At 38.6% G+C, this 24,928-nt stretch overlaps 1 protein-coding gene across 3 annotated transcripts in view; it reads left to right on the top strand.

Annotated features, from left to right (window-relative positions):
• The window catches only part of nbas (NBAS subunit of NRZ tethering complex), a 149,309-nt gene that overhangs the window by 45,478 nt on the left and 78,903 nt on the right, over positions 1 to 24,928 (top strand). For all 3 annotated transcript variants that reach the window (XM_079475560.1, XM_079475561.1, XM_079475562.1), the window contains exons 32-40: positions 3,204 to 3,317; positions 5,216 to 5,329; positions 8,114 to 8,271; positions 9,514 to 9,585; positions 12,560 to 12,742; positions 13,283 to 13,396; positions 13,832 to 13,955; positions 18,018 to 18,094; positions 18,964 to 19,101. In XM_079475560.1, coding sequence (XP_079331686.1) covers positions 3,204 to 3,317; positions 5,216 to 5,329; positions 8,114 to 8,271; positions 9,514 to 9,585; positions 12,560 to 12,742; positions 13,283 to 13,396; positions 13,832 to 13,955; positions 18,018 to 18,094; positions 18,964 to 19,101 — 1,094 coding nt within the window. The remainder of the gene's footprint in view (positions 1 to 3,203; positions 3,318 to 5,215; positions 5,330 to 8,113; positions 8,272 to 9,513; positions 9,586 to 12,559; positions 12,743 to 13,282; positions 13,397 to 13,831; positions 13,956 to 18,017; positions 18,095 to 18,963; positions 19,102 to 24,928) is intronic.

Consider the following 24,928-nt stretch of genomic DNA (forward strand, 5'->3'; position numbering starts at 1 on the left):
ACCCTAAAGCACTTCTAAAGTTTCAGTTTTTAGTATTTCTTTTATTTTAAACAAACAAGTCTTGAGTATATGTTTGTTCCACATTTCACAGCAGTTCTGAGTGTTTTGTTGGTTGTATTTTGTTCCAGCGTTCGTGTCTGAAGACGCAAACAGGGCATGTCCAGATGAACGTTACGTTATGATTTTACACTACAAAACCACTTGAACAAAATTCAACCAACAGAACATTTATAACTGCAACAAAATGTTAGATGAATATCTTAGATTGCATTATATATGTACGATTAAAATTGCATTATTATATAAATAAAAACTGAAACCGGAAGGTCTTCTGGGCCAGTTAGATCTTGGAAGTGGTCTATACTGTAGATATTTTTCAATTCTCATGTAAGGGGACCATAATTCATATATCAGACATTGGTAATGGATAACAAAGTTAACAAAACAACAAAAAAAGTGATCTAAAGTTGGAAACCGTTAAGCGGTCTGTATTAATGTTTATGCTCGTGGTAAGCTTTTGTTCCGAACAGGTGGATACAAATAACAGGTGTCTTTAAAAATAAAACGTAAGTCAAAGTAGTCATATTTATGAGAATTGCAGAAGGGATTTTTTATGTCGCTGTGTTGCTCTCATTGCCCTCTTGGTAAGAAGTGAATAGAAGCGTTTTATCAAGTCGAGGCAAAGCCAGGAGCTCAACTTTCACTCCCAAACGTATAAAAGATGTCTGAATACATCAAGTGGAAACTCTCCTTGAGCTTATTCGCTTTTCCTAACCAAGTGACCCTGCGGCTGTCGCTTGTGTCTTTTTCCCAGCAGGCAAAGCTACACACGCTGCTGTCAGCCAGCAGGGAGCTATGGCCTGTGTCAAAGCCTGAGTTCCGCTCTCCTCCGCTTAATTTATCTGCATATTTTCTGTCCACTGTCCACTTCTCTCAAACATTTACATCGTTTGACTTTCTTTATTAATATAAGAGTTACAGATAAATGGCTTTGATGAAAAAGCTGGACAAGTAATGGTTCTCATGTCAATTCAAATCACTTAGTGCCACTCACACAGACACGCATGCACAGAGGAGAAGATGTTATTGGAAGCAGGTTAATGGTTTTGGCAGGTGCTTCTGATGGCTGGCCGGTCTGTGTGTGTGGTTCAGGTGCTGCCCCTGTGGTGCGTCTGTGGAAGATGGAGCTGTTTCACCCCCGCAGGCCTGTAACTCACAGCCCCCCTGCCTGCTCCAGACCAGCGTGACCTCTAGCACAGACCTCACCCAGCTCAATATTTGAATCTGTGCTCAGTCAGACAGCTGAGACATGCTTTGTGTCCATCCAATTATCACGCATCCCTGTTATGACAAGACATAAGGTGTGAAATCTGTTGCTGCCTCTATTTATACTATGGCCTAAAAGTGTGTCCTGTTTTTTTGTTAGGGAAAAGTTTATTTTTACGTTTTAGTGCGTAGCGAAACAGTACACACGCACTGGGACATAATAATGCAAAATCCTAGAAAACATTCTTAAAGGGATAGTTCTGTCTATTTGAAAGTAAAAGTTCCGTCATCATTTACTCACCCTCTTTTCATTTAAAGTATTCATTTCTGTATTACTTTCGTTCTTCTGACATTGTTCACCATTGACCATACAATAGAAGTCATTGGGGATCAGCGTATTTTGTAGTGAGGTAGGCGGGACGAGAGCCGGGATACGAGCACCGGTCTCGTATCACGGAGGAGATTGGGAGCATAAGAAGAGGAGCGACCAGACCGTCAGTGAGAGAGGACCAGTCCTGGACTTTATGTTATGGTTTGTGTGTGTCGCACAGGGGGCTGCCGGCGGTCTGTTTACGTTTCATTTTATTAATTAAAAGTCTATTTTATGTTCGCCGGTTCCCGTCTCCTTCCTTCCCTTTTATTGAACATGTTTCGATTGTATTTTGTGTTTTGCAGAAGTCATACAGGTTTATAAAGTCAGGAGGGTGAGTAAATGATGACAGAACTTTAGTTTTTTGGTGAACTATCCCTTTAAGAATCACAATGTTAGGCAAGAATGGCCACTTTCCTTTAGCATTATTATGTCCTAGTACGTGAATACTGTGTTGATGTTTACTATACTCTATACTTTTCAATAATAAAAACGAGGGTTTCCATAACAAAAACTTTTAGGCCATAGTATAAGTTGGACGAATTCGGACACACCAACAGATTTTAACAGTCCGAACATCAGAATACAGCTTTTCTTTCCGTTGAAATTATTTATTCATTGACAATTTTTAAATAATGTTAACTGTCTATTTACATTTGTCAATTCAAGTAGCGTCTCATATTTAATTGTATTAACGCAGTGTAGCGTCACTAAGCTCCACCCTCACTCTTTTGGGGAATATCAGTCGTTTGAGTGTGCATGTAAGTGCCCTTTTAACCAGAAACCATTTCAATAAACTGTGACATACTAATTCTAATTTTGAATACTATTTAGAACGATTAGTATGCAAACTAGGAGGCAGGGTGTGTTTTTCTTAAGCAATCTTTTTACATTTACATAGATATGACCATGCTGAGATGTTCACTGTGTTCTGCATGGAATATTCATATTCTGCTTGCTGCACACTTCACAGTATATTAAACCATTTGTTAGCAAAAACGGAAACACTGTGTTACATTTTTTGTTGTGCATTCCGATAAATCAAAGTGCAGATCAAGTAGTAATAACTCGAAGAATAGAGCTAACTAACACAATAAAACAATAAAGACATGATTTTTGAAATCTCTTTGTAAATGAATACTGCCTTGATACATTTACCGTAGATGGAATTATGTGAAGCAGTGAGCACTAAGCAGTGATTGACTTTTCAAAGCAGTGGAGTCATGTTTTGATGGTATAGTGACGGAATGTGTGTATAAGATCAAATAAACGCTGGGTTGAAGCAAACAGAAAGTGAAATGTGTTCACAAGAAATAAGCCGTTTCTGTTTCTTCTTTGAATTGAAGGTGCCAGAATGTTCTGAGCTGTTTTAAAAAAATGTAACCTTTGATAGTAGCATATACAGTATATGGTTTTCCACACAATGTGCTTTGAAACTATTTCTTTTTCATATAGAAAATGCTACATAATGAATTAGCTACCACGTTAGTTGAATGCTTTCCAAAGAGTGTTTTATCTGCATGGATACGTCTTTATTTCGTCTCTCTCACTTCCTCTCTCTCTGCAGTGCGTTTGCGGGCAGATCGTCTATCATTGGTAAAGCAATGCATCTCCCAGTGCCCTACTGCATACAAGCAGTCCACGATTCTGCTCAGCCTGGCCAAACTGCTGCGTGTTGCAGGTAAACATGAAAAATGATTCTTTAACGTCAGGCTGATGTTCCATTTACGTTTGTCTGTCAAATAAAAAAAAATTTAAAGATTTACCAGTGCTGTCACATCAGTCACAACCAGTTCTTGGCATCAAAAAGAGAAACCCTTAGGCTATGCAGCCTTGTATTTTATTACATACATACATATTTTCATAACGTTCCAGTGTGACTAGACACAAAACAAACGTTTGGTTACAGCGTTGTGACAGAATAAAGGCAGCGCATCCTTACAGCAACTTTCTTATAGATTAAACGTTGCTAATCTTTAAGCTAGTAGGCATTTCATCTTGATCTGCGGAGTCAGCGCCGTTCTCTCTACAGATGAATAAATAGATGAATACGCACAGGTGAGGGATTGAATGAATAAGCAGTCATTTCTTTGAAGGAAGCTTTGCTCAGAGGTTAATGATTAATATTGCATCAGACAGCCCAAAAAGATGCGCATCAGGACGTGACCTCATGAATCAGCAATCCGTTAGTATCATGAATCAGCATGAATTGCTGGATTAATAAAGTGAACAGATTAAATGAGATCGGTAGTGTTGCATTATTTCTTTTTGTTATTTTAATAATTTATCTAATTTGTCGCAGATTTGGAAGGTCAGCAAATGTTTTAACCATATTTTACACGGGATGGACCCTGATAGCTTATTTATATTTAATTTGAACATAATAAATGATCATGAAAGAGCATCCCTTTAGTCTCGGTCTTCGGTCTACAGGAAGTTTAAATTGGTTAAGCTTTCATCTGCGTCTCGTTCAGACACTTATTTTGTAAGCCAGCGTGGGTGCCGCTTGTCTTCTTTTAGGGAAAGCGATCAGGGCTTGTGTTCAGGCGTTAAAAGGGTGATCGCAGACCTCTCAATGTATTTGCACACTGTGTTGTTTCTGTAGATGTCAGCCGGTTCAGTATGCAGGACATCAGAAGCTCTTTTGCTGTCTTATATAGTGGAATTGATTAGCTCTGTGAAGTGACTCTGTGGATGCTGCGCTGGTGTTTGATGTATTCACCTTGACTTACCCTCGAATAATGCCTGTAGGGCTGTTTTCATTGTGTGTCATTTGCACCTGCGCCTGTACTTGTGTTTACACTTAATGTACATGGATGGATAGATGGATGGATAGATAGATAGATTATACTCCCTTGCCAAATAATGACATAAATGCACTCACAAGTGTGCACACATAATCTCACTCTTCTGCTTGCACCGTGCAGTGTTATTGCCTGCCTGGCCTTTGATGTCCGACACACACTTTAATATAAAAAGGCATCACCTATCACAGTTTTGATCAGGCTTTCTGGTGATCTTCATTTGATTTATTCGGGACAGAGATCCGAGCTACACAAGAGGCCGGTGCTGATATGCGATTGTGATATTTGTACACATCTAAGAGACCATCCAAGAATTTATCAGAAAAAACATCAGAGAAAATGCATTTACTGCTACTTCACATTCCGGACCTTTGCTCTTCCTTCCGGTCGAAAATATTTGAAGGCTACAGGGCTGTTTTATGGCACTTTATTAATACATGATAATGATCAGGGCCTGATAGAAGTTGAGAGGTTTATTACTGAACTCCGAACCCACACATAGATGGGATTGATTCTAATTCATCTAAACTGAAATTAAATAAGCCGATGATAAGAATAAGAATCTTTACCATACTTTAAATGAGTGGTTCTTAATTGCTAGCTTATAAGACATGTTAGATGTAGTTGTGTATGCAACTGAAACAAAAAAATCATGTTATTTCCTCCTCTCTGCTGTTGAGTTTGTACCCAAAGCGTTTATCGGTTAACTCCTAAAGAAATGTTCATTGCCAGAAGTTGTCTGATGTAATTGCTGTGTGTAATTCTTGTGCTGAAGGTGATGATGAGGCCAGGAGGAAGGGCCAGGTTCTTACTCTGTTGGCAGAACAGGCTCTGCACTGTCAGGATTTCAAGGCCTCGCATATTCACTGCCAGGATCTGATGGCTGCAGGTAAGACAACGCTGCTTGATTCTAGCTCAGACTTCTCTTTCGTACTGTGGTATTGATCCGAATGAGCATTATAGCGCATTTATCTGCATTTCATATTTCATTTATCTCCGTGCTTCGTTTGTCTTGTATATTCAAGGATCCGATTGGTTTTATTATAGATTATTGGGACTTTGGTTTCTTACAAATGTTTGTTATTTGTAATGTTTGTTACTTAAAATTAGGATCTTCAAAAAACATCATATCACGATTTTCATAACAAAGAATCTCGATCCATTATCTGAATAGAAATAAAGGGTTGTACATTAGGTTTTTTGCACGTAGCACTGGTGCTACAGAGGTTTGAAAACGTCTGTTATCATCTTTAAGAAACACAAACACACAGATCATCACATAGATAGACTGGTTAATACTGTAGTAGCCTATATCCTAGATAATATAGTGTGTTTGAACCTTACTATAGTCAATTTTAAAGTATCTTTCCATTACTACAGTTGATCAATTAACAACAAGAATACCACAATTTGCTATATCGAATACTATAGAACACTACAGTATTTTTTCCTTTGAGCGTTTAGGTTAACCTGTGTTTTATTTTGACCGGGCCGTCGTGAAGACGCTCCTTCAATAGGCACTTGACATTCAGTGTAAGTAGTTCACTGACTAGTGAAAACAGTTAAATGCACCTGAAATAAACTCCAAGGGCAACTCTGGACATGATGTTCATGTGTTTATTTCCTCATACAGTGAGACACACACAAATCCATGAGCGTTAAACTGTGCAACACATTCACTCATACACGCAGAACCAGCACACAAACAAGCCGCCCTGTCTAATGCACTTGCGAGACCTGGCAGTTTGGCAAAAGTGATCCGAAAGCATGCAAAGCTTTTTGCTCTCACGGTGCTTCATTGTCATACGGCAATAGGTCTGTGCAGCCCTGAATGTTGGCGAACACACCTCTAGTTTTAGACGACAGACAAGAACACGCTCATCCCGATTCCGTTGAAAAGTGGATTGAGGACGCCTGCAAGATCGATCTCGATTTAAGATCGTCAGATGACCCACCCCTACTTAAAATAGATTTTAGATATTAACTTTGCGTTAGTGTAGTAAACAGTATACATTAAACATTATAAATATCAATAATTCAGCTATAATGTCACAAGTTGCTCAAATGCCTCTAGACAGACGAGAAGTATTCAAGGAAGGATTAGCTTCATAACCTCATATTTTAAAGTCGACTCCTGTAAAGTGGACATTTCAAATGTCTAAGTCTCCAAATTTCTTAACATGTCCCAAAACACTCACACTTTGCATTACTTATAAGTTAACAATATGCAGTAAACTATATAATTATACAATATAAACAAAATACAGCAAATGCTAAGGAAAGTCCATGCTTGGAAAGCAAGGCTCTTGAAACAGCAAACAAAAATACATTTTTATTCCGAATACATTGTTTTCTAGTTATGCTCAGCTGTACAATATTTAATTGGCTAGAAATGTGTGTGTGCGCAATCTCTATCCATAATGCTGTAATCACGACTGACTGGAAACATGACATTTTATTAAGGGATGAAGAATAGGAACACTGGGACTGCTGCAGCATCACACTTTGTTTGCAGAAAGTCGCTAAGGTTTAAGTAGCAAAGTGTTCAACACCAACATCTTTATCATACCAGTCAGATACATCTTTACTCAAAGCTGATAGGTGTATGTGTGTGTGTGGGGGTGTTCAGTAAACGCAGTATCAGATATTGGAGAGAGAACAGTGTTGGGAATGTGTGTGCTTGCTTCAGGCTGGGGTAGATGAATGCAGGCTTGAGAACAGAGGATGTGCTAATCTCTGATGGCTATCGCCAGCAGTCTCGCGCTATCGTTGGTGTGGAAAACAGGTTACAGGCTTTCTCCTGTTTGAGTGAGTAGTTATTCAGGGTGAATGAGGGGTTTGAGATGAAGTACATGATGCAATGAGAGCTGTGGATAAAGAAAACAGAGAATCTTATAACTATGGAAACACAGCGTAGTATATAAGGGCTAGTGCTTGAGCAGGTGATTGTGGGATTTGCTTTTTTGTTGTTGCTAGGCAGATGTAATAGACGGGATTAAAGTAGCGTTGGGCAATTTTTTTAATTTAGTTGTTTTGTTTAATTATTTTTTTATTTTTGTAAATGATTTAATTTGCTTTATTTAATGTGTGAATTAAACAGCCATTTTCATTTTTTCTGAATTTACTGTGTGAAGTAAAATTAATAGTTTAGTTTTTTTCTGGGGACTACCGACAATATTTCTCCCAAATTCTGAAAGAAAAATATATGCATTTATTTGCACAAAATGAAAACAAGTGAAATGGGTCAAAATAATAGAAAAGATGCTCTGTATTTTTTCAGACCTCGGAAAAATAAATGTTCCTTAAAAAGTTCATATTACATTTTTAATACAACAGTGGTATTTGTACATGTATTTAGGAAACGTTTTTAAGAATAGTAAAGAATTATATTTATTTAAGAATATTTTTAACACAGTTTTCATGTGTCTTTCTGCGCTGTCAGTCATTCATTGCTGTTGATTGACTGTCATCTTTATCTCTCTCTCTCTGTGTCTCTCTCTCTGTGTCTCTCTCTCTCTCTCTCTCTCTCTCTCTCTCTCTCTCTCTCTCTCTCTCTCTCTCTCTCTCTCTCACAATAATTTTCGATTTCATTTTAAGCGTGCTTTAGTAACAAAACAAAGCCTGTAGTGAAATGTCTAACATGGAAATAAAATGTGTCCTTTTCTTTGTCTAGGCTACAGTGATGGCTGGGAGGTTTGTGCTCAGCTGGGCCAGTGTGAGATGTACTCACAGCTCTCTGCCCGTCACGATCTGATGGCCTTCTCCCTTACACACTGCCCTCCCACCAGCATCCAGAAACTTCTAGCAGCATCCAGTTCCCTTCAGACACAGGTGCATCTGCATGCCTATTCTCCTGCTGATGGAAGTTTTGTACGTGCCTCGTGTCAGGGCTTTGTCACAATCGTCTTTGACCTCAAAGTTAAAAGCTCTGCGGAACGAAGGCTGAGAGGTAGCAAGCCAAGAAATCTTTTTGAGGATTTTTGCAGTTTGACAGTGATCGAATCAGATTAAAGGAGACAAAAGCTCTGAGTTTTCTCTGATTTATTTTAGGGCTTTCAATGTTAACACATTGACGCATGCAATTCATCAGCCAATAAACAGCCTTTAAACCATTTCAGCACGATTTTAAACAGTTGCTTTGACAGCTTTCACAGAAACATAGACAGCATCGGGTTGTCCCGATTCTCTTAATGAGTAATGGGTGTTTTTTGGGCGTAACGTACAATTAACCAATCAGAGTGTCATCTTCCATACCCTTTAAGAGCCAGTTGCGCTCACGCCATGGCGGATTTGCTATTTACACAGCGGAATTCGGAAGAGCAGACTGGAAAAGCATCTGCTCATGTGAGAGGTTAAAGGGCACTAGTAGACCACCTACAGGACACGCCGGATATTTATCTTTATGGCCACAATAATAATATTTTACATTGTAATTCATTTTTATAAATATTTGGTATTATTGTGTTTTTCTGCGCGTCCCTCGTTGTGTAATAACCACAATGTACGACCGCTACGCACCCGGCTATGGACGCATATTCCTAATGTGCTCTTTAAATAACGAAAAAATATAGTACGTTAGGGCCCTAAAATTTTAAATGTGAAATTATTAGAATGTGAAAGTATATTTTAAAACATTAATGCTACGTCTGATTAATCGCGATTGACTGCGCTAATTTATTTACACATTTTATGAAGCTTTGTGTGTCCAAAACACAAGAACAGTTTGACAAACTCTAGCTTTTAACATTTAAAGCACACACATTATAGTATGACCAGAACAGATATTATTTCTCCTGCTCAGGTTTTTCTTCTCCCGTGTTGACTGCTTTGGTATCAGGCTGTTTTCAGGAAAGACGCAAAGAAGATTTATGCCAAGACCCCTCATTGAAACACTCAGATGAAAAAAAATTATTGCGGAATGAAACCGTAATTCAAACGGAGTTTTACTGCCAGGCCAAAAGTGTAAATACTGCCAGAACGATTTAACATTTAAGAGCAAAGAAGAATAAAAAGAGAAGTATTACGCTAAAGGCTATGAAAAAGTTAATGCTTTGCTGTCTTTTCTTGTCTCAGGTTCTGTACCAGGCTGTGAATTATAAGATTGATCCCTCTCATGGCCGGAGAGCAGGCGGTGAGATATCGGAGGTAAAGAACATCTCTTCTACATACTCATCACATCAGAGGTGTTGCTGTATTGTAACCCTACAGTATCAATATCATAAATGTTTGTGTGATGAATCGTCACCCAGCCTGTAAAAACATCATATTTGTGATTTACTGTTTTCGACATAATAAAGAAACAATCTGTGATAATATAACCCTAATAACTTTAATATTGACTTGGGAAGACCACGTGAAAGAGTGGAATCACAGCGAAATTAATGGTTGAAATCAAACTATGATGCTTGTTAACTCATAATCTCTTTATGAGTTTTTTTTCTTTTTTTTCTATAAAACATTGAGCTTTATGGTATTCTTTAGTCAATTGTATGTTCTCGCATATAATTGTAAGAATTGTATTAACACAATACAGATATTCAATTGTATAATGCAGCCATTGAGCTCAGTATAATAATTTTCAATTGTTCAACAGTCTAATCATAGATATAAAACAATGTGGTATGGCACAGTGTAGTATAGTGATACTACAGTCTTTATAGTTTCCATAGCTATTTATAGAACTACTGTTTAGAAACAGTTGAATACATGGTAACTAGTGTGTAGAGGTACATGTTAAAGTGGTGATGACAGCAGTCTAAGACCTAAGGACGACTAATCAATAGCCTTTGAAGTGTTAGCCAATCAAATTCAATAATTTGGTCGTGCTGCACTATTAAAGGTGTCATGAAAATCTTTACTGTAAAAAATGGTATCCTGAAGGTGTTACTTTAAGGAACCGATCGAACTTTTACTCTAAAGGGATAGTTCAACCAAAAATATAAATTCTGTCATCATTTACTCACCATTGTGTCCATGACTTTTTCTTGGTGCTGAAGAACACAGATGAAGCTATTTTGAGAAACGTTGGTAAACAAACAACATTGGCTTTTGACTTTCACTATGGATACAAAACCATTAAACATTTCTCAAAATATCTTCTTTTGTATTTTACAGAAGAACGAGTCGTAGACCGGTTTTGATAGACATGAGGGTGAAGATAGTTTATTAATAAACATTCATTTAGGTATTACTGTAACAAGTTGTTTTAGATTTTACTTGCAGAAAGTTATTATGACTGAACTGAGTACAATATCACCTGTAAAAAAATATTGCATTGTTATATATGGGCCATTCTACAGAATTGGTGCTGTCCCGCATAAAAAATACACATTTAAAAAGCATATTCATAAGTATTCATATTTTTGTTTATATCATCTATTGAAACCCACAATAATATTTATAATATCAGTAATCTTCATGTATATAAAATTACCATTTGTTAGGTACTTTCAATTGGGAGAACCCAAACCCCTAAATTTCAACTTATCTAAATGATATTTCATTTGTTTAAAATGTTTTGCATTATTGTTTTTATTGATAATAATTATATTAAAAAAATGTCACTACCAAAATAAAAACCTAATTTTTCAAGATGTTTCCAACTCTGATTTTGCACCAATACTATAGAATAGCCCATATATATTGCTTTAGAGTTTATTTACTTTGCTCATTCTGTAGAAAGAAAGAACTGACTCGACCTCCTCACGAGACCAAAGAGGTGTTTAAAGATTCATGTGCACACAAAAATACATCAGTGCAAATATGCGTGTGCGCAGCTGACCCTTTTGTTTGTCAGCTAAAGATTTTTAAACGGAATTAAGTATTAAAGAGGTCAAATACTAGAATTTGCTCTGAATTCACAGTCGACCAGAGGAGCGTATTGCGTTCAACTCTTGCGAGTCTGACATTTTTGAAAAGTTCACCTAACATCGCAATAACGTGTTTCAGTTTTTGTTGTGTTGATACGGAGAGCTAATGGCGCTGTGCTCGGGGTTCCCGCTCAGCAGTCGATTTACGTCTCTGCGCCCATACGTTCATTTATAATGCATGTGGAGTTTAGCACAATGGAATTGACTGTAGTAGCGGTTTTGCTCCGTTTCATAGGATAAATGGAAAGCTCAGTCCATGCTGGGATCTCCTTAGTCTGTTGTATCTTCATTTTCCCTGGTTTGTAGTACTTGCCATAAGCCTTGGTTTCATTTGCATATTTTCCTAATTGCAATACGATAGTTTTTAATAACCTTTGATGAATGATTAATCACATTTACTGAATGTGTTCGGTTATATATAATCATGTTGTTGCCAAAGCTACTTAAGTTTTATTGTTAATCAAAGCATGACTACATTTATATTTGGGGGCTTCGTGGTTTGATTTGGCATGGCGTTGAACCCCTCATGTTATTCCAAGCCTGTGAAAATGTTTTTGTTGTGCTGAACACAAGGAAAGAATGAAAGAATGTTTGTAACCAAACAGTTTGTGGCCACCATTGACTTCCATAGTCGGAAAAAGTACGATAGTAGTCAGTGAACTGTTTGGTTTCCCACATTCTTCGAAATTTCTCCATTTGTTTTCAACAGAACAAAGACATTTATGCGGGTTTGGAGCAACGTCAGGGTGAGTAAAGCGGGTTTTTTGTTTTAGATGAACTATCCCTTTAACTGTTTTCGAATCCCTTTTTTAACTACTTAATTCTCATTGAATGTCCCGTTTTATGACAAAATGTTTGCGCGTTTTGAAAGCTCAATTGGATGCAAACAGCATTTCATTGTGGCTTTATAGAGCCCCCTTTATACACCATAGATTACAGTCTCAGTTTATTTACTGATATACTTGATCTGTCATGTGGTATTGCTTCCATCATTATAAATGCATGCAGTGAAATATTTCAGCCAATCATGTGCTTTTGATTTTATTGCGCATTAAATTACAACCTTATGGTCTTGATATGTCAAGGCTGCTTTGTTTATACAGTACTTTGTACATAACATATAGTTTCAAAGCAGCTTTACAGAAAATACTGCTTTAATACCCCCAGTGAACGAGCCAGTAGCCGCTGGCTGCAGTATAGCTAAAAACTACTATGGCATATGTGTAACCTTTCTTGACTTCCCGCAACAGACAGGAGCCGCTGTTTCAGGATCAACCTCTGGCTCGATTAACCCCACCGACCTGCTGCACAGAACCACGGCCCGCACGATAGAGGTCCTGACCAACACCACCACGACCACCAGAGCTGTGCTGACCGCTGTCAGTGACTCCCATTGGTGGAAGGAGTCCCTTAGTTTGCTCCGCCCACTGCATGTAAGCCACACCCACACTCTGTTTATTTAAATTCAAGTTTTCATCATTCTGTAGGTGTAAGTGTAAGCACGCACCTCACTCCATTATGCATTTCACCCCTTTAAAACACTCGAATGGTTCATGCATTCAGGCACACACACAGATGCCAGAAACAGGTTGGACGGAGCTCAACAGCTTTTTTTTGGCTGAATCCGTGAGGCCATTAAAACCTGGCATGATTAAATGAACTCTCCTTGGCTGTGTCTCTTTGTGGAGCGGTTTGTTTGCGACTTCCCGTTACCGCATCCCCATCTGCGAGATTCCTGCCGAATCCTCCTGCGAGATGGTCGATGACAAACAGAGGCTCTGCATTTCTAATGGCCTTTCATAGTGACTATCTCTCAAGGCCAGAGTCAAAAAGCTCTCCGTCCTTGGCAGAATTCTCTGGCGCCCTACGAGCGTTTATGAGCACAGCTGAAACATTAATGGCTCCTGCATGCATGTCTGTGAATGTTTTATGAATATTCTATGAAAGTTTAATGAACGTTTATCTCCTTTCAGGGACAGGGCTTGGATAGAAGCCGTTCCGTAGTGGCCAATGAGAACGCAGATCTGGAAAGGCAAGGATGTAATCCTTTCTACGCGGAGCTGTTCGATGATCCTTATGTCAATACGGTAAGTTTCGCTGCATCACCTTGCCCTAGGATCTTTTGTGTTTATACTTTTCTTCTGAAATTTGTTTCTCTTTCTTATTTTCACGTACATTTAGTGCTTATAGTCCAAGTTAAGCAGTTATTTGTTTTAGTTCACAACCTGTAAAACTTTTTCTCTTTAATTAAACACAAAGTTGTTTACAGTATAACCTTGCCAGTAATACATCTGTGAGACATTTGAATCATAAAATAGTAAGTAATATTAAGATTTATATAAGTTTTATTTTTTAAATTAAATGTATTTTTATTCCGAGTTTTTGAAATGTGTTTGTGGAATTCCCAAAATTGATCTCAATAATTTGTGAACAAATTAGAGTGAATTTGTTCCTGTATTCAGTAATGCAATATAAAACCATAAAGTGTCACAACCTTCCCTTCTCTCTAATTTATATTTCAGACTGAAGATGTGTATTCATCTTACAACTACACCCCTCACGAAGACTTTGCGGAAGTTTTACTGCGGACTGGCAAACTGGCCGAAACCAACAGCGAGGGACAGAATCTTTTTCCTGCAACAGAGGGTAATGCCGCCATGTAAACAAATCCAGAAACTTTTCCGACTATTGCTACTTAATCCCAAAAATATATTTGTTTGTTTCTTTTTTGTCTGACTTAATAGTTTATCTTATTTCTTACAGTTCTCAAAAAGTGACACTCATTCCTTTAGTTCTTTAAAATAAATTCACAAGGCAACAAAGTGTCCCATATTTGCAGGTCCGTTTTTCATCCGATCCTTTCTCATCCGTGTCCCAGTTCAGGGGCGTCATGCACCATACCTGTACTTACAAATTCATACATTTAAAGCAATCTTATAGAGAATATCTCTTAAGCTTTTTCAAAACATTGCACAAGTCATTGCGAGAATTAAATTACAACCCTATCTGATTGAATCTTCTTCCCAGTTAAAAAGAATTATCTACATTTTTTAGGTAAATGCATAAGTCTGGTGTATTTTGCGAACAAATATCTTGCATACAGTTGTGTGCTAGTATTCAAAGAGTCATTGTTTGCAAACAAATGAACAGAGAGCGCACTTCCTTCACTTATGAAACAAGAATATAAAATGCAATATAATACTTAATACAATAATTTAAGGGCATCTTTTACTTAATATATGAAAAGTTATCTATGTATTTCCAAATCTATATAAAATTGATTTAATATATTATTGATCGTTAATGTAGAGGAAAATATATTTTCTTGAAGACTGTTGTCAGTCTTAAAACCCTGAAATTAAACTTAAACAAAAAAGTTATTCACTTTAACAATGCTACCTGTATGCCAACTGGTAAGAGGTGTGTTCGACTGCGCAGACTATACCAACGTATCTACGCAAGAGCCATTTGAAAGCATAAGGAGCAATCTGTTCTCACAGTAGTTTGTGACATATACGGATAGGTCTTTGAGTTTGGTCGTGGGGAAAGTGGGTGACAAATGCTTTTTCCTAAACGACGGCGCATAGAACGAGTCTGAAAGTCTTGTTTCGGGAACGCGGGTGTTTCCGTGAGCCGAGCTCCCGACCGCGCGAGACGCTGATTACATCATTAGCCAGCGCTGTTGCTTCTGTCGCCAGATTGATAAATGTTAAGCTCCTGTACGTGTTCCAAATAGCGAAAATCTCCAAAAGAGGACGAGGGTGCAGCTCACAACTGATATAGTGTCTTTCTATAGTATTGTGCAACTCATTAATAGATGCCTAACTCGTCATTTGGAGGTTGCATGTAAAACTGACTGTTCAAAAATCTGTTTGAATGGGCATGACGCCTCTGTCCCAGTTTACCATCCCTTCAAAGTTCCGTCATCAATCGTCTTTCATCAGCCTCTTGTTAACTGCAGTGTCCTTGTTAGGAAAGCTGTAATCTCACGGCCCCGGGGCAGCTCCTCGGGTACCGTCCTCTGCCTCGTCTCATCCCTCCCTGATGTATTGCTACTAGCTGGCTACATGTCCGGAAGAATAGCGTCATATTGATTAATTAATGTGTACTCACCGCAAGCAGACAGCAGTAAATAATGCGCACCCTCTCAATACAAGAGAGATAGCGGCTAGTCAAAATATCAAGTCCTCTTGCTTCAAGATGGATGAGCCGAATGGGAAAATCAATGCGGGATGATGGGAGGGGTCCGGGAACTTTGGTGGAAAAATGCAAATTGCGATTCTTCTTTTACCTTTTTCCGTTGTTTTATCCTCTCTTTTAATTCCGACGTTGTCACTGTCATTCAAGTACGCACAGCGAGCATAAAGTCACCTTCACCTGGGAGAACGTGAGATGAACGTGAAGTGTTCCGTTGGGCTGATAACGCTAAATTAATGACCTGTGCGTTCAAATGTATGCTGACTTGAGAACGGTCTTGGGGCTTTGCTGTTGTTTCGATATTGCACAAGTGTCCTCTCTAATCTTTGTGTGATAGGCTTAAAGATTATTTATTTAGTATTTTTTCTCATTTAACTTTAGCTACTGATATCATTTTTTGGTCTAGTCATAATATATCTGACTCTCTCTCTCTCGCTCTCTCTCTCTCTTTTTCCTCAAAGCATTCTGGGTATTAAAATTAACGTAATTCTTTTTATCGCTCTCACATACGTGTATTGCACACAGTAGGCTACAATAGAATATATTAGAACACAAGTTTTTTAATACATGACAGCCTCCATCTTTGATCAGCACCCGTTGTCACTACACGAAGCCACACCTCCCTAGATTTCAAGGTTAAGGGGATTTCGAGGAAGAATGTGTCATAAGAAGCCATCACACAGCTGAGAAGTTAAAACACTTCACGCGGACTAAAATAAGCTATCGCTTTTGTCATTTCAGCACACGCAAGACTCCCTCCGCTCCAGCTGGTTTAGATTAGATTGTCTCGACAAGAATTCTTTGACACACAAAATCCGTTTGATACCAACACGGGGCCGGAATAGAAAAATAAAAACACGTACCGTATTGCAGGTCTGCAGGAAATGGGAACTGATGGGCTTGTCTGAAAAATTACACTCGTGTTACCTGTTAATTTTATTTGAGCGTCTGGCGGAGCGTCTGGCACTGCAGTGCGCCTCTGTTTCTAAGAGTAGAATTTCCCTATGAAAGTTTAGATTTATCCCACGGGCTGTTTGAGGTCCGATTGTAATTGATCAGATTTATCCACAAGCTATATACAGTAAAGTAAGGATTTTGTTCACGGCTAAATGAGGTCAAACTTTGCTTGCAAGGTTATATAAACATGCAACAGTCAAGTATGAAAACGATCCTGAAGAATGTTGTGTTCGGCATAGAGTTATTACTGTATAGCTTATTCTTAATTGTAATGCAAGGTTACTTCAAATTTGTTAAAGAAGTTTCTTCTGCCTTTTGTTAATGGTGAACTCCCAGAAACTCACATTGTTTTACCTGGTTTACTACGGACTTCATTAATGATGAATCAGAATGCTTTTTTAACTTCCATTAAATCTGTTCACAAAGTTCCATACTATGGACATTACTATAAAAATCATTCTAAATTGAAAAGAATAGCACACCTTAAAACCCACGTCTCCACAGACATCATTCATGAATCAACTAGAAGCTGTTTGGCTGTATGTTTTATCATTCAATAGCTGGAAAAAACGCTTAAAAAAGTGATCCCAATGACGGATCTTTGTTTATTTATCAATGCACAGTTACTGTGGTGTGAACTCTGCTGTTCTTTTAAATTTGTAATGATTGTTAAAACTTATAGTTATAGTTAGCTGTCGATACTGACCCTAGTGTGAACATCCCTTTATTAATAATATAACAATAACTATACTAGAGTCTACACCAAAGTACAACAGAGTTTACTTTGTAGTTTTACATTTTATATTGAATACATTATCATTGGCTCTCAATATTGTATCGTGCATCAGCTTTAAAACAATAATCTGATATTGATCTGGATGGTTTCAGCGACAACGTTATGTGGCCCAAATTTAGACCACCCCAAATAATCAATAACTGTTGAGTAGTTTTAAATTATTTAAATACAGTTAATATACAATACAATGAAATATTTATATAAATTTTATAATATTTCAAGCCAGACCAATAACCAAACACCTTTATCGAGTAAGAACATAAAAACATAACTCCTTACCTTTCCCTGGTTTGTAACTGTAAGCTTATAATAATGTTAGGGCACTCGGGTACAATTTCACAGAAAACGGTTTGACGTCACGTGCTTCAATCAACGTACAGGGAAGGGAAATAAACGCTTGTCGTTTTATTGCATCGTGTCCCGGTAAGAACACGATGTAATGCGCAGTCTGTTGCTGTTGAAGGTAGTTCTGGTGATTTGTTGAAGTTGAGAATGTTCGGATGTGGTATCTGAAACGCACTTTGTATTTCTGTCACACTCACATTTTAAGTTGAAGCAGTGACATTGAGATCTGTACTGGTTCATTTTCCTCACTTACCTATCCAGCTCTCTCTCTCTCTCTCTCTCTCTCTCTCTCTCTCTCTCTCTCTCTCTCTGGCCCATCATGTTAAAGTTCAGCAAGGATGTGCTTCTCTGCAGTAATAACTCTGAAATATTCATCCATCTTTTTTCTCTCCATCTCCGCTGTCATTTCACAGTGCTTCTTCAGCTGGCCAGTGATGCCTTTCCCAAAGAAATGACACTTGCCCTGGCCTATTTACTGGCTTTACCTCAGGTGAGTCGGACTGCTCTATTTGCAGAGCTCTGTGTGTGTGTGAGGGCATCCTTATGCACTGGTGCTTCCCATTATGGTTTTCTTTTACACATTTCTCTCTGTCTCCACAGTATTGAAAGATACATTTAGCACTGACTAAAAAGCCAATCTAATATTCGTTCGCTAGTCCAGGTTCAGTGCCACGGTACAAGCTTCCATATGTCGTTTTGTTATGTTTACCTGATGCAGATTGGTTCCTAACCTAATGAAATCATCTGAAAATGATCTTGATGGGCTTGCAATTGATTGGATGTCCCACGCGGTGCCTCTCGGTTTATTATCAAAGGAAGTTGGGTCGAAATTGATGTGGCTACTATTGTCGTCCTCCTAATAATTTTGCCTCGATTGTCCTCACGGGTCGAGTTTATGAGACATTCAGTCACTCAAAGCACTCATCCGGCTCATGAGGGACATTAGCCGTGAGTTTCAAACGTCCTTGTGTCCCTGTTCTTTTTGTCATTGTATGGGTAATGTGCCATTCGCGCATGCAGAGATTTTGTCCCTGGAGGTCGCAGAGTTGCTAGATGTCCTGATGTTATTGGCCGTAGCAACTGAAAACCGGCTCACAAGTGTGACATATTGCTGATGACAATAAAATGGCATTCTTATTTGCCAAATATATACAGTACATATACAGTGTACATCACATCATCAACACGATGAATGACATATCGCTGGAAGTGGCCAATGTTTACAGATATGCATGTCGCCAAAAATGTCCAATTGTCATGAAAATAAATGACTTTGAGTTGCCTTTGTTGTTGCAAATCACTTCCTGTGTAAACGTGAAATCCGTGAAATCTCGCATGTCTTTTGTTTTTCTGTTGCAGGTGTTGGATGCTAACGCTTGTTTTGAGAAGCAGCCCCCCTCAGCCCTGTCTCTCCAGTTGGCTGCGTATTACTACTCTCTTCAGATCTACTCTCGCCTCGCACCATGCTTTAAAGACAAGTGCAGCCCACTTTACCGGGTAAGAAAACACAGCGCGAGTCTGTTTAGACATGGCGGTTGATGTTTAAACCACACCAACTATCTCCGTTCAAAAATAGCTGTGGATATCAACATTATGCAATATTTCGTAATTGTAATTTTTGAGGAATTGTAAAAGAATGAAACGGACTTTGAGATAAATTGAAATGGCAACAGTTTTCTCCAGGTTTCGTGAGAATAACAAATTTCTGTGTCACCATGCCTTCTGCAGTCCTTCATCTTTATCTTGCTTTTTTGCTACATTGCAAACACTTACACGAGTTTCATTAGCGACACAATAAAAGTTCTCACCTCGAAAAGGGCCGATAATCTCCCCTTCCTCTCGGCGTTCTACCCCCGTCTCTTTCTCGCCTCTCCTGCGGTGATATTCCATTCCCCTTTTCTTGTAATATTTCAGGTTTATCTGTATTACACATGACAGAGCTTCACTGCTTGCCTGCAATTTTTGCACCTTCTCTCCGAGCGCCTCTTTTCTCATTTTTCCCGCCCTCTCTGCCTCGGTTCCATTATCATAATTCCATCTTTCATTTTTACCGTCCGTTGCACCACAGCATCTCTTTCTGCAGTTCCTCTCGCACGTCTCTCTATCTCTCTCTCTCTCTCTCTCTCTCATAATGATGCATGCTACTCTCGGTTCACTCTGAGAGCCGATGGTTAGCGAGGTGGAAGGTCCCTCACAGGGTTGCTGCTTCCTCTCACTTTACCTCACGGCGAGTTCATCCTGACCATCGGACCTCAGCGCGAAGGTCGACATTTACGTGTTTATCAAGCGTAAAGTATAAACTGTGGGAAGCAAAAAAACGGGTCTTGAACTTTCCTTGCAGTTTCACGATGCAAGTCGTTGGGTTATCGTAGCATCAGGCGTCACGACTAAAGGTTAAGTGTGTCTGATTAGAGATTCATAAAGCTATCCAGAAGGAATCCAGAAGTCATTAACATTATTTTGTCCCTAATTTCACTATTATTCCAAAGGAAAATATCTCACAAAGACCCAGAAGATGAGTTTTCATGTGATAAATCTGTCTCTTCACCTTGAGGAAAAAAGTTCATCATTTGTTTGCATATCCACTGTTTTCATCCAATGCATTTATATTTAAACATCGTCATTTATTTTGTGCATTTATACTGTAGTGAACAAAATTGATGTCCGAAGGGAATTGCAAAAATAAGATTTGCTTTTAATGACCCCTCAGGTTAGATTAAACCATAAAAATATGAGACCCATGATTCAACATGAAGAAAATACAACTTGGTTAGGGTATTTATTTGAAATAAATATTGTCAAATAAGACGAACTACAGAACGTTATGGATTTTATTTAAATTAATACTGTTAAACCGATTAATCTATTACATAATGAATGTTTGTGTTTATAAAAAATATGTGTGTGCCATGTTTATTTGGATTTATATAATAATATGTATATAAATATATATACGTTTATATTTAAATATAATTTACGTTATGTAAACGAAATTATATATACTACTCATATTTTTTTTATATAAAAACGCATGTGTGTATATATATGCATACACAAATATACAAACCACACACATGTATATTATATAAACACAACTTTTATTTTGGAATTTTGTTATAATTTGACAGCCCTAATTGTAATACTGTGTATTAAAATAGTAAAGTAAAACAAAAAGTAAAAATAAAATAAAGTGAGACTACAGTTGATTTAATCATTTCATATGTTTTTGATCGTCTCTTATGTTGGATGACAGTCATTCTCCTGGGTCTTCCCTCAACAAGCTTTACTCGTGTGTTGTTTGTTATTTTTCCCCCAAGCCTCCTTAAATTCCTCTCAAAGCCGAGCTTGGGTTTATGCTGTAAGCACGAGTTTGCAACACACAAACAAAATGTATTCTACATCTTTAATCATTTATATGAATAAAAAGCATCGACAACTATTTTCTAAAGTGTATATATAGTTAAAGAAAGAAGGAAGCTCATTAATCAGGCCAACGTCTAGTGAAGAGTTTTGCCTCCGCTGACACGACTTTGGCAGTTGGAAGATATTTCGTTTTAATGAACTAGATCTGCGAGCTAATTCTGTGAACAGAAGTCATTAAACTTCGTTCTCTTGCGAGCGTCTGTGTTTGTTTCAGTGCGGAGAGACAGAACGTTCACAGTTCTTATGTCTGAGAGCTGTCACTTAGTTATCAGCTCTCTGCTTAGCCACAGGCGGAGCAGTTTGAAAGACCAGAAAAAAAGAAAAGCAAGGAAATGTTCTTGTAATTATATTGCAGTGTGAAGAATAAAAAGCAGTGCTGCGACTTTGTAACACCTTCGCAAAAATCACAGAAACCGAAACTTGTGTCCCAGTTTCCAGGAACATCAAATGTGGCAAAAGTGGCGTTTATTTTAAATCCAGTCTTTCATCGTAGGAAACAGTTGTTGTTGTTTCAAATCAGGTACATTGAAAATAATGTGTTGTCTTTGAAAACTAATGTGTGCCATTTTCAAAGTACGCTCCTTTCGCCAAACAAACTGTCAGCTTAATTTTTTTTCATTTTATGTGCTTTTAGCAATGTTCCGATTTTGACTTGACTGGAAATACAATAATGAAAGCCCTTCAGGTTAACCACTTGTTCTTGGAACATTTCCTTTTTAATACGCTTCACATCCATTTCCTCGCTGAAACTTTGAATGGCCGGGTCCATAAAAAGGCATAGAAAGGTCATGGAAGGGAATGATTGTTTTGTTGATGTTTTGAAGGTTACAGTACACCGGCCACATGCTGCTCACAGGTGCACTCACAGTGCTATTTCAAGGAACCCTGAGGTAAAAATTGGCCTGTGTTTACTGTACACCACATAGTCATTCGCTGGTCCACATAACGCGCTTCTCTTAATGGCTTGTAATGTACCTTTATGTGGCTTTGGTTAAATGTTTGGAAAAATCCATTACCTCTGATAGAAGAAAAGGACGCAATATTCGTTTTCTATTCTGACATTTGCTTTAGGTTGGATAACATTTGGACGAGCTGTAAAGTGAGCTTCAAACACCCGCATTATTTGTACCTCTTTAAATTCTGATCTTTTTATCCATCTGTCTCTTCATTTGCTTATTTCTCTCCTTTCTCTCTTCAGTTCATAACTCATCTCTTTCACGGTAATCCATTTATCCTTATTTCTCTTCATTTAAACCCGCTCTCGGTGTCATAACGCATAATCTTTCTTTGAAGACATCTCTCTCTCTCTCGCCTGTCATCCCTCTCTCCGGCTATATTCTGTGCCGATCCCCTTCAGACATTACACTATCACAGGCGGCACATGTACGTGTTGTTATTGAAAGTAAGTAGGTCTGTAAGAACATGTAGCTGGGCCCGTGGATGAATTCCGCCTCATCTTAACAGCATGCCGCTTTTGCATTGCAAATGAACCCCAACAAGATGTTTCTTTCAAATCTAAGTGCATAATTATGTTTTTGGTGTAGGAATGAGACCATGATCCTGTTGTACTGTGACGCCCGACAAACAGCGAGCAAGTGTTTCTTCTACAACCAGCGGCAGTTTTTATTCTGTTGATATGGAAATCGCTGCAAACGTGTTGCAAGGTCTGAACATACAACCTCCTTTTATCAGGCGATGTTTTAACGACAGGGCTCATCTGTTCTCTTGTGTAAAATAACTGACAGCGCTCCCAACGTGTTGATTCTAAAAAGACGTGACTGCTAAAAGACTGTCTTCCGACTTCCACCTACAAAGATATTGTTGCTTTTATAGGTACATTTATAAATATTGACGTATTTATACCTCATGCAGTGTCTGTCATACACAAAGTGAGCTTGTAATTTAATATTGCATTCTGCGTAACAGCAAGGATGCGTTGATTAGTCATCCGCCTTTTATTTGATGTTGATAGATGTTCCTTTTAACAAACCGTGCGTGCGTTTGTTGTTTTCTTTCGGTGCATTAGGGATCAGTGGGAGATTCTTTAATCCTTTTAAACAGATTTCTTGTTTTGTAGTTAACCCCTTATTCGGATGGATACGTCGCATCTTCGGTTCTCCATTGGCTGCGGCGATGCCGGAGCAGGTTGTTGGCTGTATGCTCTGCACGTTGCATTATAGGAGCTGAATCAAAACCCTGCTTTGCATAATTGTCGTGCTGACGGCGATTGAGAATCGCACCCAACCATTCATGATAGCCTACAGAAAACACACATCTATACGACGCATTCAACCCACCCACCCACGCATCATTTAGATAGGTGTTTGTGAGCACAATACTTACCGTTTTGATTCGCAATCTCATAAAGTTGTCATATTTGAGTGGGAATTCGGAGATGCGTCATCCGGAGGGTTGCCACCTTTGCACTCTTGACCGCACACCTGCGGAATAAAGCGCGCGGAGAGGGACGTGCGTACTCAGAAAATGCGATAAGCCTGTAATTTCTCGGCCTGAACGCATGTAAATATGCTGGGAGCAGTGTGCATTAACCTCTTGAAAAAGGTCTTTTAACATCATTAGCGTTAATTACCATCCAAAGCCCGTCTGAATCCCTGAGCGTCTCATCCGCAGATTTATTTATCGCAGCTGTGTGCATGTGAAGCCGAGGGCAGGTGCGAACAGCTAAAGGCGTCTGGCGAGATTGACGGATTGATGGAAATTGACAGTTAAGCTACAGGGTGAGTCTTGCTTGAGGTTGGACTGTCACTCGCTAAAGACAAAGTAGGGGAGAGAGCCAAAGAGAGTAGCTGGATAAAGATGTTTCATCGTGATAGAGCTTGTCTTAGAGATGGTGTTCCAACGCACGCACGCACGCCACATCCATCATGTCTCCTCTGCACATATTTCAGAGATGCAGCTTGTGTCCTTTTAACGCCCCATCTCTCCCATCCTTCTGATCCCCCCCGTGCTTTATCTTCCTTAACACGCCTCTCCGTTGCCGTGCTTGATTTCATTTAATGTTTTTGTTTTCTTGTGCCTTGTTTTCGAATTCATTCAAACATTTAAATTTGTCATTTAGTCATCCTCCTGTCATTCCAAGACCTGAGACTTTGTTTTTTTGAATTGCATTTTCTAAAGTGCATCTCAAGTAAATTTTCTTATATGAAAGGGAATGGGGCTGACAAGCGACTTACAAAGAGTTCGGGGAGCAATAAGAGATACGTCACAAGAGAGCAATAGTACATTAGGTGCTAATACAAAGTTACTAGTTTCAACAAAGTTTATTAGTGTTGATATAATCGGTCTGACGCCAATCGGTGTGGTGTCATTTCCCTCGCCATAGTAGGGAAATCGACCAATCTCTAACAAAGATTGACGTTTGCACACGCACCGTTACACTTCGATCGATCTGCATGTTTTTAACTGATGAAGTGAAGTTGACACCATTGTTATTATTTACTGCTAAAAGCCTAAACTTATGAATACATGTGCACTGAGGGGGGGCCCACCAATCACAACAGCCTGAGAAGCGGAAGTGTGGTGATATGGTATTGGTGGGACATCTTTAGACACATGGTCTTAGCAGGGAACCAATCACAACAGACCTGGTCAGCTTTACCAATCGGAGCATTTCAAGGGGAGGGACTTTATACACACTGGAAAAAATCGGATTGTTTTGTGAGAAGAGGGACAGCGGTGGACAATAGACTTGAAATGTGTGAAATTTAAAGCGCTTTTGAAACTAGAAACATGAACATCCACTGTTAAACACAGAAAAAACAACAAAGCTTCGAAAACTTTTTTTTTCTTGTCACATTGCCAGAAGATGAACCTCGTAATGGTCAAAGTTCAGCAATACACAATCCCACACAGCCTTCCATTATCATAGTCGGTTACAACA

Source organism: Barbatula barbatula, assembly GCF_947034865.1.
Source record: "Barbatula barbatula genome assembly, chromosome: 15".
In the NCBI taxonomy this organism is placed as follows: domain Eukaryota; kingdom Metazoa; phylum Chordata; class Actinopteri; order Cypriniformes; family Nemacheilidae; genus Barbatula; species Barbatula barbatula.